The 16466-nt window shown below is 40.5% G+C and overlaps 1 protein-coding gene and 1 non-coding gene across 3 annotated transcripts in view; one reads left to right on the top strand and one right to left on the bottom strand.

Moving 5' to 3' along the window:
- Positions 1–16466, bottom strand: part of March6 (membrane associated ring-CH-type finger 6) — a 74931-nt gene that overhangs the window by 25186 nt on the left and 33279 nt on the right. For both annotated transcript variants that reach the window (XM_008837637.2, XM_008837635.2), the window contains exons 10-20: positions 14593–14644; positions 12256–12314; positions 10798–10878; positions 10497–10565; positions 10339–10413; positions 8627–8761; positions 7393–7512; positions 6879–6979; positions 4436–4573; positions 2723–2927; positions 1032–1101 (exon numbers count right to left, since the gene is read on the bottom strand). In XM_008837637.2, the coding sequence (XP_008835859.1) occupies positions 1032–1101; positions 2723–2927; positions 4436–4573; positions 6879–6979; positions 7393–7512; positions 8627–8761; positions 10339–10413; positions 10497–10565; positions 10798–10878; positions 12256–12314; positions 14593–14644 (1105 nt within the window). The remainder of the gene's footprint in view (positions 1–1031; positions 1102–2722; positions 2928–4435; positions 4574–6878; positions 6980–7392; positions 7513–8626; positions 8762–10338; positions 10414–10496; positions 10566–10797; positions 10879–12255; positions 12315–14592; positions 14645–16466) is intronic.
- Positions 11586–11714, top strand: LOC115071160. Its single transcript, XR_003850269.1, has one exon. It is a non-coding gene; the product is annotated as a small nucleolar RNA SNORA24 (small nucleolar RNA).

Consider the following 16466-nt stretch of genomic DNA (forward strand, 5'->3'; position numbering starts at 1 on the left):
AAATAGCACAGTTGGGGCTGGAGAGATGGCTCAGCAGTTAAGGGCACTGGTGGCTCTTGCAGAAGACCTAGGTTTGGTTCCCAACACCACATGGCAGCAACAACTGCCCATACGTTCAGTTCTAGGGGATTCAATGCCTTCTTTTGGCCTCCAAAAGAAGGCCAAGAAGGCCACTGCACAAATGTGGTACACATCCATGCATTCAGGCAAAACACTCACACACACAAAATAAAAATAAGCAAATCTTTTAGAGAAAAAAAAAAAAAGGACAATTTTAGTTTTAATCAAATGAAGGTTAAAAAAACCCCACAATTCCTTCAAATTAGAAAATATTTTCTTCTCCCTTCCAGGAAACATCACCTAAAACAAATTTTAATTTTACTAGCAGTTTTTTCCCCAGCCTTAGAGCCCATGGAGAAAAATATTTAATAGAAATTTGATATATCAAATTACTGTGTTAGTATTATAATCAAGATAGTAATTCAATATACCACATAGTGATGAGCTAAGTAGTTAACAACTATCAGCATGATTTCACAGTCCTGACTGGACATAAATAACAGAGGAGGAACAAGGTCTTATGACCATCATTAGCTTTAGGCCTGACCTTTTAGAAGATCACAGGGTCATACTCTGTTAGATGAAGAAACATGCGTGGTTGAAATTTCTAATACATTCAATGCAGAAGATTAGCATTTGTGAATCCCACATTTAAAGAAATAGTCTGACTACATATCCCCCACACACTGACTTGGAAAATGATTACAATCTTACAAAGGACTTTGTCAGTCCATACTGTGATGTATTTATGAAAGCTGAGTGACTGTAAATACCATACTCCAGAATAAACTCATAACTAGTATCCCAATTTGGTGCCCTATGTCAAATATAATCAAGTGAAGTATCCTAAGTAGATCACTATCCTACAAACTTGAACATAAGGAAAGCTTTCTCCTTTCTCCGTAAGATATGTAACTTCTTTTGACAAGAGAATCAGTAGTTGAAAGCTGAAAGCGAGGGCAGTCTCATACCTGGTACAGTAAGGCAGATGAGGCTGGCAATCAGCAACGTTATACACATGAAGACAATCAGTAGAAATATCTGCAAGGAAACAGAGAGTGCACATGTTCACAATGCATTACTGTACCCTTACATCATGACGCATGCCTGTGATCCTAGCACTAAGGAGAGAAGGACAGAGGGAGGGAGGGAGACTCCCTGTCTTATATTTTCAGAGTTCCCTCAATTTCACATAAAAAAGAAAAAAAAAAAAGCTTTAACAGGGAGGGTTCAGCTCTGCTGCCCAGGCTGTTTTTGAATTCATCCAAGTAGCAGGGAGTTCAGATGTGTGCCAACATGCTCAAGAACTTAGAACTTAGAACAGAGGAAAGTGTTCACTTTCATATAATTAGACACACAACAAATCTTAACTGTAAATAGCCACATATAGCGGTGGCTTCTATACTGGGAGGAAGAAGTGGCTTCCCTGTGTAGAAAGGCAGCATGAAGCTTGTCTTCTAACTTACCAGACAGATTTCCCCCAAGACCAGAGGGTAGAACTCTTGTAGAAAGACTGAAAGGACTAAAATCTCAGATAAAGGCAGGGCGTGGTAGCATACACCTTTAGTCCCAGGACTTGGGAGTCAGAGGCAGGTGATCTCTGAGTTCAAAACCATCTTGGTGAACACAGTGAGTTCCAGGCTAGGCAAGGCTACCTAGTGAGACCCTGTCTCAAAAAAAAAAAACAAAATAAACAGGGCACCAGAAAAATGGCTCAGGTGTTAAGAGTACTGGCTGCGCTTACAGAGGACCCAGGTTTGATTCCCAACACCCACACGGTGGTTAATCGTCTATAACTCCAGTTCCAGGGGATCTGATGCCCTCTTCTGACTCCACGGCACCTCATGACATGGGTGCGCCTATACATGCAATACGCTCATACACCTAAAATTAAAATAGTAAGTAAAATATTAAAAAAAAAAAAACCTCGGATAAGACTTTGCAGCTTTGATTATGTGAAAAAACCTTAGTGATTCTGTTTCTGATGTGGTCACAAAGTATCTTTTGCTTACAAAGAAAAAGAAAAGCTTCCTGGTTCCTTCAGTGCTATAAGTAAAATCTGCTAGAATAAGCTACTGCATCAGAACAGAAATGCCCCTCAGTGCAACAGAGAAGCAGAATGTAATAGGGCGCCTTCTTGAGCAGAGCTGCACCATATTACAGTGTAGGCTGACTCTAGTCTCTGAAATTATTAGGCAGTTGGCCCAGATTATGGGTACACATATCAGCTGGACCCTGGCTGTCTTGGGAACAGGTCAGTGTGTCCTGTAGTGCACCTGCTAACTACAGATTTATGTCTTCTGTAGGTTATGCTTGGCTTGCTTCTACAAAATAGTAATTGTTGCTTAACAGAATAGAAATTATTAAGGGGGCTCTCCGCCTGTAAGCTTGGGAACTTAAGCTTTTCACCCCTGGTTATGGTTTCTCTGTATAAAAGCTTACCCTAGAGATGGCTCAGGGCTACACACTTGGATTCCGACAACCTTGTGTAGTAGCCGCTGGCCAGCAAAGACTTTCATTTGCCAAAACTGTCTGAGTGGTCTCTCTGGTGACACACCCCACAACACTGTCAAGACATATTTACACAGAACCAATGTGAACAACACTAATTCTCAACAGAAAATTTTAAGAAAATAATGTTCTAATGTTAATCTGTTCTCACCCTGAGTGGAAAATTCAAAGGCCGGCGGTAAGGCTGAAAGCCAACGGGGCCTCCCTGCTGGAGGATGGCTTGGTGGGCTGCGTGCAGACCTTCTCCAACAACAGGAATAGCATTGTTGTTTCGAGCATGCTGGTTATTGTTGACATGTTGGTTTGCATTGTTCTCGTTTTCTTCCTGGTCCCCCAGTAAGTAGGAATGAAGATCCCTAGACAAGTCACAGCAGGAGTCTCGTTGCAGGTCAGAGTAACAATGACAAACATGACACTTTCCCAAATTTAAAGGGTAGAAAATGCAAATGGATTCTATATAAGGCATCACTACCTCTATCGGGACTAAATGCTGGTGCCTGCTACAAATTAAAACCTAAGTCTGTTAACTAGCTTGTAGGATATCCTACAAATTCAATCTATTTTATGTCTTCTTACCAACATCTGTGAAGAAATCACTAACTTGGGGAGATAAAAACAAAAACCAAGTACAAGAGACTCTAGATGAGGCTCCTTCAGGGATGAAAACTCCTTCTCCCCCACATGATCACTGTGGCTTCTATACAAGCTACAAATCCAATCAGCCAAAAGTACAACAGGGGAGAAGGATGCCAAATATTTCCCCAAAAATCTGCATTCCGAGGACTCAATAAATTAATACGACTTAGTGACTATGATGTTCCTATTGATTATAACCTAGGTGATCTAGAATCACCTAGGAGATACACCTCTGAAATGCCTGTTAGGAATTATACATTAGCTGAGGTGGGAAGACCCACCATAAATGTGAGTGACAGCATTTCCTGGGCTGGGGTCCTGGGCTGTGCAAAATGAGATAGTGAGCTGAGCACCAGAATCATCCCTCTTGGCTTCCTGACTGCAGATGTAACAAGACCAGCCGCCTCAGGTCTCAGGGTCTCAGCCACAGGATGTCCCCGTCATGCTGTGCCCTCCAACTAACCACAACAAACCCTTTCTCCCTCAAGTGGCTTTTGTCAGGTGTTTCATCACAGCAAAAGGAAAAGTGACTGAGATAGGATGTAAACAAGTAAAAAAGCAAACCCTAGAAAAGCCCACCTCCAGGTCAGAATCCCTAAAATAAAGATATTTATTTTTAAATGTACTATATATTTTTACTTTAGTACACACTAATGGTACAAAATAAGGAGTTTCACAGTCATATTTCTATATATGCACACCGCATGTTCTGCGCGCACACATGCACAGACAGATAGACAGACACACACCCCACACAGTCCCTTCTCTTTGTCTCTTCTAACAACAGAAAAGAACTTGGAGCAGCAATACATCTGGAGAAGAGGGCAAAATTATGCCTACATTCTCTTGGAGGTATAGATATAGTTTGAAAAGTAAAAATTTTAGAAATATGTATTACACCTACAGGTATTACTCAATTGTTCCTTATTAAAACAAGTTTTTTTGAGTGGAACGTACTTTTTCTCAAAAAAGTTACCAAACAGGATGGGAAATGGTGGTACATGCCTATATTCTAAGCACTAAGAAGACTGGGGCAGGAGAACATTGAAGATAGCTTGGTAAGATCCCGTCTCAAAATCAAAAATAAAAATGGGGCTGGAGATGTAATTTGGTGGTACAGCATTTCTATAGTATGCATGGGGTTCTGGCTTCATTCCCCAGTATCAGAAAGAAACGTTATGGACACAAACCAACACACACACCCAGGGAGTCAGCAGTCCATACTCACAGCAAGTACCCGGCAGTGACGGTCCACGCGCGCACAAGCCCCTTCAGCCACTGCCTTGTGTGTCCCTGTTCAAGTAACGCTGGCAAGACAACCTGAAGCAGAAGCAGCTCAAGGGACAGTTCACTCACTGGAGCATCACTAGACAATTACAGAATCGTGAGATACATATAAATTCTATTTCCATTGCAACTTATAAAACACTTAGTGAGAGAAAAACAAACCTCAAAGAGCCAAATGAACTCATTCTCTTTTATACCTTTTCTCCCATTCTCTCTCCAACTCAGTGAGGCTGTCTCCTCAAACTCCACTGAAGCTGCTCTTGGTAAGGCTGCCAGTGACCTTTACTGTCACATCAGTGGTCATGTCATGTTGTTTGTAACACATTACAGAACTGGTCACCCTTTCTTTCTCGTAACATTTTCTCCCTGAACAACTTCCAAAACCAGCTTGTTCCCCTTCACCTCTCAACCTGGAAACACTGAGCAGCCCCTGTTCTGTCCTCTCTTCTCTTATCTAAGCTTACTCTCTATGTGAATGTGACTCTCACGTGGCTTAAATTATCACCTTCCACTCAACTACTGAGACTTCTTCCCTAACCTCTGACTCGTGTATCCAAAGTGACAGCTCAGTGCTTCATGCTGGTGTCTACTAGATACCTTCAACTGATCACGCTCAAGATAAAAAATCTAATCGTACCATTTTTAATCCTCACTTTCCAGAGTCACCCACAACTCAACAAATGCAAGTCTATACTTCTGGGTGCTAAGAACAGAAAATGTTGGTCTTTGTCTTCCTTCTTTGCACCTCATTTCCAAACTGCTAGACCCCGTTAGGATTTGATATTGTTGAGAAAGCATCTAACTGCTTCTTGGCCTCCACACCACCTCCTTCCTCTCCACCCCTTGCTCTATACTAGATCACTACCTTCCTAGCTGTCTTCCTGCTATTCTAACCTGACCATTCTCATGCCCCCTCTTATCACCAAGGAGCGAGAATGATCCTCATAGGCTTCTACAAACTTTCCAACTCACTTAATAAAAGCCAAAGTGCTTATTACAGCCTGTAAGATTCAAAAAGCTAGTTTCCAATGACCTCTCTGACATTAGAGTCAACTACTTTGCTTCCTCCTCCATGCCCAGGATGCTACTGAGCCTGCCCGACCTCAAACAAGGACATTCTGCCTTCAAGGATCCCCAGTTTGTCTGTTTCTTACCTCCTTTCAGGACTTTCCTCAACCATCATCTCCCCAAAGTGGTAACCAATGGCTCCTATGTAACCAATGACAGCCCCACCCTGACTACTTCCTATTCTTTTCTTCCTTACTGTCCTAGAGTCATAAGAAACTAATTAAAGTCTACATATACTTTATCTACTTTAAAGTCTGCCTCCGTGCTCCTAAATGTAGCCCTACTAATGGAGGATCTACTGACAGCTTTCAAACAGGAAGAACACAATCAAAACTTTGAAAATCTAGATAGCAGGTGTGAGGGTGGATTGTAAATGGAGAGCAAAATCAAGGCCTAACAAAGACACTAAGTGGTAAACTTGGATTAGCATAAAACCTTAAGAAACAGAACTGGCTTAACCTCATCTCCCTGCATTTGAGATAACGACTAAGTGGTAACTTAAGTCACTGAAAGGAGGGTACAGGAAAGGTGTGGAGATTAGGCTTCCAAGGAGATTAAATTTAAACGTAAAGAGTTTCCATTTGCAAGTCTTGCTCGTATTTTTACTCCAAAATTAAATGTGTGCTTTTGGCTTCCTTCCTTATGATGTGCTTTTTTTTTTTTTTTTTTTTTTTCCCGGTCTTTTTTGAGATAGGGTCTCCCTGTAGCCCCAGCTGTCCTGGAACTCACTGTGTAGACCAGGCTGGCCTTGAACTCACAGAGATACGCCTGCCCCTGCTCACCCCATGTGCCACCACTCCCGGCTATGATGTGCTTTTTAAAGTAAAAACACTGCTGCTAACTCACTCTCATTAAGTGCGGTAAAATCGGTGGAACAAATGCGAAGATGAGTCTTCCTTTGAAAAATGTAACTTCTGAACTAATCTGTATGAGACTGAGAACACAGAAAAATGGGTGCCAGAGAAGCCCACTACCTATACAAAATCAGTGTTCTAAATGTCTAATGTAATCTCAACATTAACTCTCCAACAGCGGTAAATTATTAAAGCTTTTCTAAATTTTAAAAACTCTGGGCCTAGAGTAGTGGTGCAGGCCTTTAATCCCAGCACCCAGGAAGCAGAGGCAGGTGGATCTCTGCGAGTTCCAGGCCAGCCAGGGCTGCCCAGTGAGAACTCTTTCTCAAAAGCAAACAGTTACATCAAAAAACTCACCTATAGGGCTAGAGATACAGACCAGTGGGACAGGGCAGTATTTGTCTACCATGTTAAGCAATCAGTTCAATTCCCAGAACCACCAAAACAACAAAAAATCCTTACCTGTAGAGCATGACATTGTAGGGAAGAAAATTAGGGAGCAGACTCTTAATTATCCGGATAGGAAGCCAGAGCATCAGCAACACAATGGAGCCAAAGACAATCTGTAGTGAGAAACAGGACACAACCCCAGGTGAGAGCTCAGCAGAGCAGCTACTTCATCAGTAACAGGCTCACATGACTGTCTAGTAGGAGCGCCCAGCCCTCCCAATTAAAAGAAAACCAAAGTATGAAGGCTAAAGGGTAGCATTCTTTGCTTTTTAAAAATTTCTTATTTATTTTTATGTGACTGTTTTGTCTATATATTATGTAACTGCACCGTGTGTGCAATACCCATGGAGGTCAGAAGAAAGCATGGGATCCCCTGTAACTGTTGTTATAGACCACTATTAGCCACCATGTGGGTGCTGCGAACCAAGCTGGGTCCTCTGAGAGAGCAGCCAGGGCTCTTAACTACTGGGCACCTCTCTAGTTTCCAAGTTTTACTTTTATTTAAAAAAAGGAAAGATCTGCTCACCACTGACAAAATAAATCTTCTGAGATGCCTATAAATGGGCAAGTGGATCATTTCCTGTACTGGGTTAAAATCTGGGTCGTTCAAATTCCTTAGAAACCATAGGACACCAGGTCGAAGTACCTGCAAACACAGTTATAAATACTCACTAGTGCATCACATGCTGTACATGGGCTGAAGCATCAACAGAAAAACATGCTCCAAAATTATTCTGGCCGCTAAAATTCACCCCAGAAAATTTACACAATTTTGATGAAAAAAGTTCCTAAGCCAGAAATTTGAATGAGCTTTGATGCTTTCAGTTGTTCATTAGAAAAAAACACTGAGTACAGTTTGTCAAGACATTCAGATCGCTGAGATTATATACATATCTACACACAGACACACAGACACACAGACACACACACACACACACACACAATACCATACATACTATATATACAAATAGACACACATATATACAAATATTACTACATACACAGTCTGAAGGATTCAGACCCACCCCCTTCCCTTGTCAAATCTTTCAAAGACCAAAGCACATAGAAAATGACATTCGGCCCATGTTTTCATGCCCCATTCCCACTGGCTCCATTGGCTTGGTCCTCCCTTACCAGCCTCACAGAGTAAGCTAACTTGCTCGACATCTTTATTCCTTCCCAGGAACTGAGGAGAGCAGAACCCTGCCTTTGTCTCAGTATTGCCCAGCACACAAGAATCTGCAGCTTGAGGCATACTGGGAAATATTGATCTGCTGCCTTCATCTGCAAACCAGTCAGAGCCAGATTTCTGGAAACAACATTGTAAAGGTCCTATCTGGCAAGTGAACTGGAATACAAAGGATCCTCAATGTATTCTATACTCAAAATGCCTGTTTCAAAATATTCAACATACTCAGTTCTAGAAAACCTTACTTCTTGGGGATAAAGTCTGAAACCAATTCATTATTACACCAACATACAAGAGTTTGCAACCAAGGATAAGTACGATATATATTAAATTAAAACATTAATTTTTTTGGTCTAATCATTTTTAAAACTATAACTTGTCAATTTCCAACATAAACAACTAAACCAATTTAAAGTTGTCATACCCAACCCTGCTATCAGCTATCCCTCTTAGAATACTGGAGAAGATGGTTTAGTTAGGAAATCGTTCTAGCTTCTGAGGGATGTCTAGTGGTCAAAGCAAAAGCCCTTCTCAAAAATGCAAAGCACTAGCCCTTCCCTCTCAGCCTTACCTCTCTCAACAGCAGAATGAAGGAGGCAAAGTAGAACACATACACCATCCCCACCAGCCAGTGCAGGAACATCGTAGTACCTGGAGCCGACTGAAAGCTCAGTTCTCGGTCTTTCAGAGTAGCATCAAACATTTCCTGGGCCAAAACAGAACAGTGAGAGAGATCTATACCACCTCCACTTGCAACCTTAGTACCTGCACCCTCCAAAGAGTAAGTTCACCCTGTGTATGCAAGGGCCTAGTTTTCCTGGATTTCAGTTTTCTCAAGGCCATTGCAGTGTCACTCAACTATGTAAGAGGGAATGCAAAGATGCACAAAACACTTGTCACAGCTGTCAACTTGACACAAACCTAGACACACTTGGAAAGAGGGACTCTCAACTGACGAATTCCTTCCATCAGACCAGTCTACAGACATGTGGGGGTGGTATTCATAATTGCTAATGAATGAAGAGGGTCTTGGCCCACTGTGAGTGTTGTCACTCCTGGGCAGGTGGGCCCTAGGCTGTGTAAGGAAGGTAGCTGAGCAAGCCAGAGGCAAGGAAGCAGTGAGCAGCCTTCCCCGGAGGTCTCTGCTTCTACTTCTTCCTCTAGGTTCCTGCCCCAACATCCCAGTGATGGAGGTGATGTGGAAGTGAAGTCCAAACAAACCCACTCCTCCTTAAGTTGCTTCTGATGTGTTTTATCACAGCCACCACGAATCAAAATAAAATGGCACTTCAACGTCTTGAAGCATGGACTACTTGAAATGGTCCAGCAGGTAAAGGCACTTGCTGAGGACCTGAGTTCTATCCCCAGGACCTCAGTGGAGAGAACTGACTCCCAAAAGTTGTTCTCTGCACACGTACAAAATAAATAAATGTAATTAAAATCTTGAGGCATAAATAATGAGAGTTTTACTAGTATATTTTCTTTTGAGACAGGGTCTCACGTATCTAAGGATGGCCTAGAACTTGCTAATGTAGGTGAAGATAACCTTGATCTTCTGATCCTCCTGCCTCTACCTCCTGAGTGCTAGGATTACAGGCATGTGCCACTACACCTGGTTTATGTGGTGCTAGGGACTGAACCCAGGGCTTCATGCATGCCAGGCAAGCCACTCCACCAAATGAGCCATGCCTTCGGCTCTTTACTAGTTCTTCTAATATAAAAGCCATTTATCTGATTAATGTAAAACGCTGCTTTCTTGGTTATAGTTCTGCATTCATAAAAAATTTAAATAATAAAAGAATGAGGGTAAATGTTAATCTCAGAACCAAAGGCAGCTTTTCTACATATATTATTGAAAAAAATCAAAAGCTGATTATCACTAAGACCCATCAATATTTATTATCATAGTATAAAATATTAGAGTGATAGTAGCATAAAATTTAGGAGAGCAAAATGAGTAACAAAACTCTCCAAGAGTCAGTACAAACGCCCCAGTCAGGCTGATCTACATAGCGAGTTCTAGGTCAGCTGGGGCTACAGGGAGACTCTGTCTCAAAAGAAAAAAAAAAAAAAAGCCCCAGTCAAAATACCCTGACCTTTAAATATGTACAGAACTTCAAAAAATTAAGCCCTCAAGAAAATTAGCCACATTTAGACTCTTTAGGTTTTAATTTCAAGAATAAATCATGAAATATTTGCTTCTCTTTAAAAGGAATGTATTCTGAAGACTTTTTTTGAAGCCTTGAAGTTCAGAGACAGTATAACAGTGAGTACCCAACCTACCAGGGAGCAGATATCCAGCCACCAGCCACAGATGAGAGGGAACACTCCAATTTCTACTACGACCAACAAAGACACCTGAATTAGGGGGAAATACAGGCCATCAACATCAACCAAATGGAAGACAAACCATTTCTAGAACTAAGTCACAATTGAATTACCTTAACAACAATGTAGCAGACTCCCAGTAGGCGACGAGACCTATGAAACTTAACAAGAGTCGCCAACGCCTACAGCATCCGGTCAAGGAAAAATGGAACACTTAAGAGTATGACAAAAGAGGAAACTGTATTGCACTTAATGGTTTCTGACAATTCCCTTTATTTCGTATTTCATCCATTCTCATCTTTTTACAAATACTCTTTTATGAAGGGGTCAAGGAGAAAACAGCTTCACTATTAATAAGAACAACTATTTGGTATGAATATTGTTGTATCTTCAGGCATGTTAATTAAAGGATACATGACAAATTATCAGTGTTATTGCTAAAAGTATATATCCAACAATGGTTGTAATTAGGCCTTCAAAATGAGATGCCTGGACCTGGAAATGAAACATAAATAAATACAATTAAAGTTTCCTCATGGTTGATTTTACCACTGTGATAACCTCAATGTTAAAAAACAAATCATTTATATAATTAAAAGCCTGCAAAATCTCCTTGGTATAACACCTGCACACCAGACTCTCCATATATACAGATGCTACATATTACTGAAGAATGATAACACATTAAAGAGCAATACTCAGCATCAATAGTAGAGTGAGTGGAACCCCCCAGATAAGACCTGACACTATAGTCTGCCCTCTATTCTCATGAAGGTGGACTTGCTAAAGGTTGGCCACTACCACTAAAGCAGCAACATTCTGCCCAAGTTGGCCACCCATCAGGTCCCTTTCATCTCACACCCTTATAAGTAACTTTAAGTTTCTCTAACTGTCCAAAATTGTTCCAGTGACTCACACAGAGTAAGAGTACAGAGAATGACATATATTTCTCATAGGTATCTTTTTGGTTACTGAGTTACTGGTAACAGCAACAGTTCTAGAAAGTTAAAATCTATCCAAGCATTTATCTCAGCCATCCAGAGTCTTACAAGCAACCACTAAGAAGAATCAGAGCTGCAGCAAAAACTGGAATGTTTCCAAAGGTAAGCTCTCAGAACCCACATATACAAAGTGAACAGAAGACCTCAGTCAGCTCTTCCTTAAAAGTCCTTACAGAGCCCTTAAAAGCAGCAGCTATAACCTTCCACAAATCTTAGAGACCTCTGGGCTATGGCAGTCTCCTTTCCTGGCCACAGAAGAGTATATTTTTTACTGGCAAAGCTGTCACCATTTAAATGATAGCAGATTCTAACTTGCACAAATTAACGTTCTTCACACTGTTAAAAACCTGTAGGATGCCAGGTTATTGGGCAGCCTTTTCTAAACTATTAAAATATTTTTAGGAAACAAAGTGGTAATAATCCACCCAACCTTACAAAATGATAAACTCTATTATTTGAGCAAATTCTTGAGAAAACGCTATAGTCCACGATCTCAAGAAAGTCTAGTCCCTTTTTATACTGATAGTTTTCTCAATTCACTATGGGTCACCTGGGGAAAGGGAGAAAAGGCAGCACACAAGTTCACAAAGTAGGGGAGGCAACCTGTGGGAAACTTCTCATAACGGGCCTCGGACCCAACACACAGGGAGACAGTTCACTGTGAGAATTTGTGGAACACCTGTGTCACGTGTCAATATGATGTGTCATTTCTTGAGCAACTGTTTAGCTTTGAAAGAAATGAGTAAGACTGTGCTGACTATTCCTTTGCACAAGATAAATTCAGAAAAGAAGTAATTCTTCAAAATATTCCTTAAAACATCAAATTTGGGGGTAGTTAGCAAAAGCAAGTTTCTAAAATCATTATACTCACATGTTCTTCAAATCCCAAACCAACAAGGGAGAAATGGCCAATGTGGTAAGGACAGAACGCTAAAAGGGAGGAAAAACTCAACATTAGAGAACACTCTTATTATACTCACCACTCAAAGGAATCAGAACTTCTCTTGAGAAAAGGAAAATTCCAGAACTCATCAAAAACCAAATTATACCTGGGATATTTTCTATAATCAGAGAATAAATTATCATCAAGGTATAACAAGACCATGTCAAAAGGACACAGGAACCATTCTGAAGGTGTCACAGATATTTTTAAAGAGTTGATGAGTGTTTAAAGAAAAAAAAAAAACTTAATGATCAAAATTAATGAAAACAACCCAAATTCATGATCTTTTCTCACTACTCAAAAAAATAGTGTAAGCGCCAAGTAACAACCACAAAAGAAAAATCAGCAACATCAAAGAAAAAGTTTCCATGTTTTGGACGTAATGTGTAAATTCCTTACTCTGAAAACAGATTATTAAAAATTATAACTTTGATCATTTGGCTGGCTTCTCCTGAGCAATAAAGTTCGGATGAATGGAACAGTTCCTACTGATAAAAATAAATTCTTTAGAGGAAAGCTAGCCAATAATTTTTTTTAGTGACAGAATTTGAAGTTGGCATTTTTGTAGCACCTGAAGAGGGCTAGAGAAAGCAACTGAGTGAGCACATGATGCAGCGCTGTCTATTCCTGTGGCACTAAAACATCACCCCAGATTGGTTCCTCATGATCAAGAGAAAAATAAAAATTACATATCTACATCGTCCAATGAAAATGTGGATGATACTACGTCAGAGTGTCAAATGTATCCAACGACAGGTCACAGAAGTACTGAATCTAATCTAATTAGGCCCTTAAGTCTGACTGCCACCTTTTAGAAAACAGGAGAGGCAGAGGGTGAGGGGATCGGATACCCAGGGCGCAGTCACACAAGACACAGACTATGACACACTGCAAGGGGATTTACCCAATCTTCAACAACTCAACAGCAAACTGTACAGTGAAGAGCAAAGAAAACCACATTTTAACTTCTAACTAATGTGTGCACCTTATTTGGATATTTATTGTAACAAACCAACTGTCAAATGACATTTAAGAAACAACTTGGGGATCTTAAGCATGATGATGAGGAAATATTAAATAAATTCTGGCAATTTTCTAAGATGTAAAAATCAGAAAATACACTTAAAACTTTGATACTGAAATTTTTAATACTCTTTTTTCCTAAGGCCTTTCTAGCCAAATTTTACTTTGTTCTGAATAAATTATGTTTTCTCTACTGTAAAAATAAACAGCAGATGGGCTGGAGATGGCTCAGCAGTTAAGAACACTGGCTGTTCTTGTAGAAGACCTGAGTTCGAATCCCAGAACCCACATAGCAGCTAACAACTGTCTATAACTCCAGTTCCAGGGGATCCGACAGCCTCTTCTGTCTTTCCAAGGACTTTGCACGACATGGGTGCACTTACCTACATGCAGGCAATACAGTCATACACATAAAAATAATAAATAAGCTGGGCATGGTGGCGCACGCCTTTAATCCCAGCACTCGGGAGGCAGAGGCAGGCAGATCTCTGTGAGTTCAAGGCCAGCCTGGTCTACATAGTGAGTTCCAGGACAGCTGGGGCTACAGAGAGACCCTGTCTCAAAATGACCAAATAATAATAATAATAATAATAGTAATAATAATAAATATTTTTAAAAAGAACCTTTAAAAAAAATAAACAGCAGAGTGGCTGGAGAGATGGCTCAATGGTTAAGAGCACTGGCTGCTCTTGTAGAGGACTTGAATTCAATTCCCAGCAACCACATAGTGGCTAACAACCATCTTTAACTCCAGTTCCAGGGGATCTGATGCCCTCTTCTGACCTCCACAGACACTGCATGACACAGGTGCTCTTACACACATGCAGGCAATACATTTATCCACATAAAATAAAAATAACAAAGTATTTTTTTAATATTTTATTATTTTTATTTTATGTGTATGAGTGTTAGGCCTGCATGTAGGTGAGTGCACTCATGTCGTGCAATGCCGGCAGAGGACAGAAGAGGCCATCGGATCCCCTGGAACTGGAGATACAGACAGTTGTTAGCTGCAATGTGGGTGCCCAAATAAAATATTTTTTTTTAAAGTAGCAAATTAGTACAGAAGGGTACAACTCGATCACTATGGAAAAGTCAGTCAATGTGCTAGGGATCTGGCTTCCAAATTCGCGTGTTCCTTAATATTCCTAAATTACAAATAAAAGAAAAAGCTGTAATGACCCCTGGAAAGCCACACTTCTATCATAATACCACAAAAACTAAAGCACAAGTACAACTTACCAAAAACAAGAATGAACAGTGTATTTAAAGACACCACCCAGAACACATGTTCCTAAAGGAAAAAGCACGAGCAGTTAGTTCATAACTAATAACATTTACTGGAACTACTTCACTTATTCAGTCATATCAAAGTACTGAAAATAACTGTAACTGAAATTTATCCTCAAAATTATCTATTATACAACTTTGCATTTTTCATTAGGTAACTCATAAAACTAAGACCAACAAAACCCAAAGTTCATAATGTCACATGTAGAAAATAAATCAATTTGTAAGCAGTTAGTTTTCAGGAATTGTCCATCACAAATGATACAGATCTTCGTAACTATCACCAGCTTTCACATAAGTCAAATGACAACAAAGACTTCCAAGTGAAGGAAGCTCTAGAAGCCACACTCATTCTAAACAAAGCACTAATGTAAAGGTTCAGTGCTTTCTCCACTGCCCATTCTATTTTCTGACTGGAGAAAAGCCACTGCTGCGTCTTCTCTGGTCTCTGGACTTTCCCCATTTGGGACCCTGACTCTGTGTCTGTCTCAGAAACACATTCGCACTTGCCACCTGACCCACTCACTAGTTATATATTACTGCTATCCAGCCCTGTCACAAATACTTTAGCTAGACCCCATGCTGACACTCAGGTGACTGTTCAGGTTCAATTATCTGGGGCCACCACCTTCCCCAACCATCAAGTCAAATGATCCTTCCAAGGTGGGGCTGGCAAAAAATGGTCCAATTTATTTTCAGAAATACCAATCTGGGGGCTGGAGAGATGGCTCAGCAGTTAAGAGCACTGGTTGCTCTTGCAGAAGACCCAGATTCAAATCCCAGCACCACATGGCATCTAACAACCATCCATAACTTCATTCCAGGGAATCCAACACCCTCTTCTGGAGGCACTGCATGACATGGGTACACTTACACACATGCAGGCACAATACTCATACACATAAAATAAAATAAATAATTTTTAAAAAGAAATAGCAATTTGTTTAGGTTCCGTAGTCTTCCATAAATCAAGCAGGCAAGAAGGGTGATTAGTTGTCTTAAAAAAAAAAAAAAAAAAAAAATGACTGATACATTCTTACCAGGGAGACTCAATTATTTTCGGCTTCTCTGCCTTCAGATTCCTAAACTCTCTCTAGCCAACCTCTTCTATGCATCATTCTCCATTACCGTCTCTGAAGATGCCCGCTGACAGACTCCGCTCCACAATTAAGACTTGACAATCTCCCGTGACACTGTCCCACACACATTTTTGGTCACTGGGTCTCTAACACATCTCTTAACTTCCCGGTTAAGATGTTTTTGTGTCTCTCTACTACACTTCTATGCATGTTTGAAAGCAAGACCCTATTTTACTCACCTGTACACCTCCGATTCCCATGAAACTGTATCACCGCAGCCAGTGCATGGTACATATTAAAATTTGCTATTCAAGGAATAGAGTCTGGCTGCAAATGGTTCTTCCTATTCACATGGGTTTCACTCTATACACTACTTTAACCACTTTGTCATTCTTTTGAGACCAACGAGGTAAAAGGTATTCAAGTAAAGCAGTGAAAGAGACAGACAGAAGCCATTTGGTTTCTGATGACACTGCTGTCCTTCCTCAGGCCTCCTGTTTTTATCAGTGGAGGTTCTGCCACTGCAGACAAACCTTAAGCTACTGAAAAAACACCAAATAGCAGTTTTTTATTACATGACCTGAAAACAGCATTTTTCCATTAAAGAATTATCACTCTCTTTAAAGACTTTTTTTTTTTTTGTCTTTTTGAGACAGCCTCTCCCTGTAGCCCCAGCTGTCCTGGAACTCACTATGTAGACCAGGCTGCTTTGAACTCAAGAGATCTGCCTGCCTCTGCCTCCACAGT

This window comes from Nannospalax galili, unplaced genomic scaffold, assembly GCF_000622305.1.
Source record: "Nannospalax galili isolate Female #2095 unplaced genomic scaffold, S.galili_v1.0 scaffold698, whole genome shotgun sequence".
Taxonomy (NCBI): Eukaryota; Metazoa; Chordata; class Mammalia; order Rodentia; family Spalacidae; genus Nannospalax; species Nannospalax galili.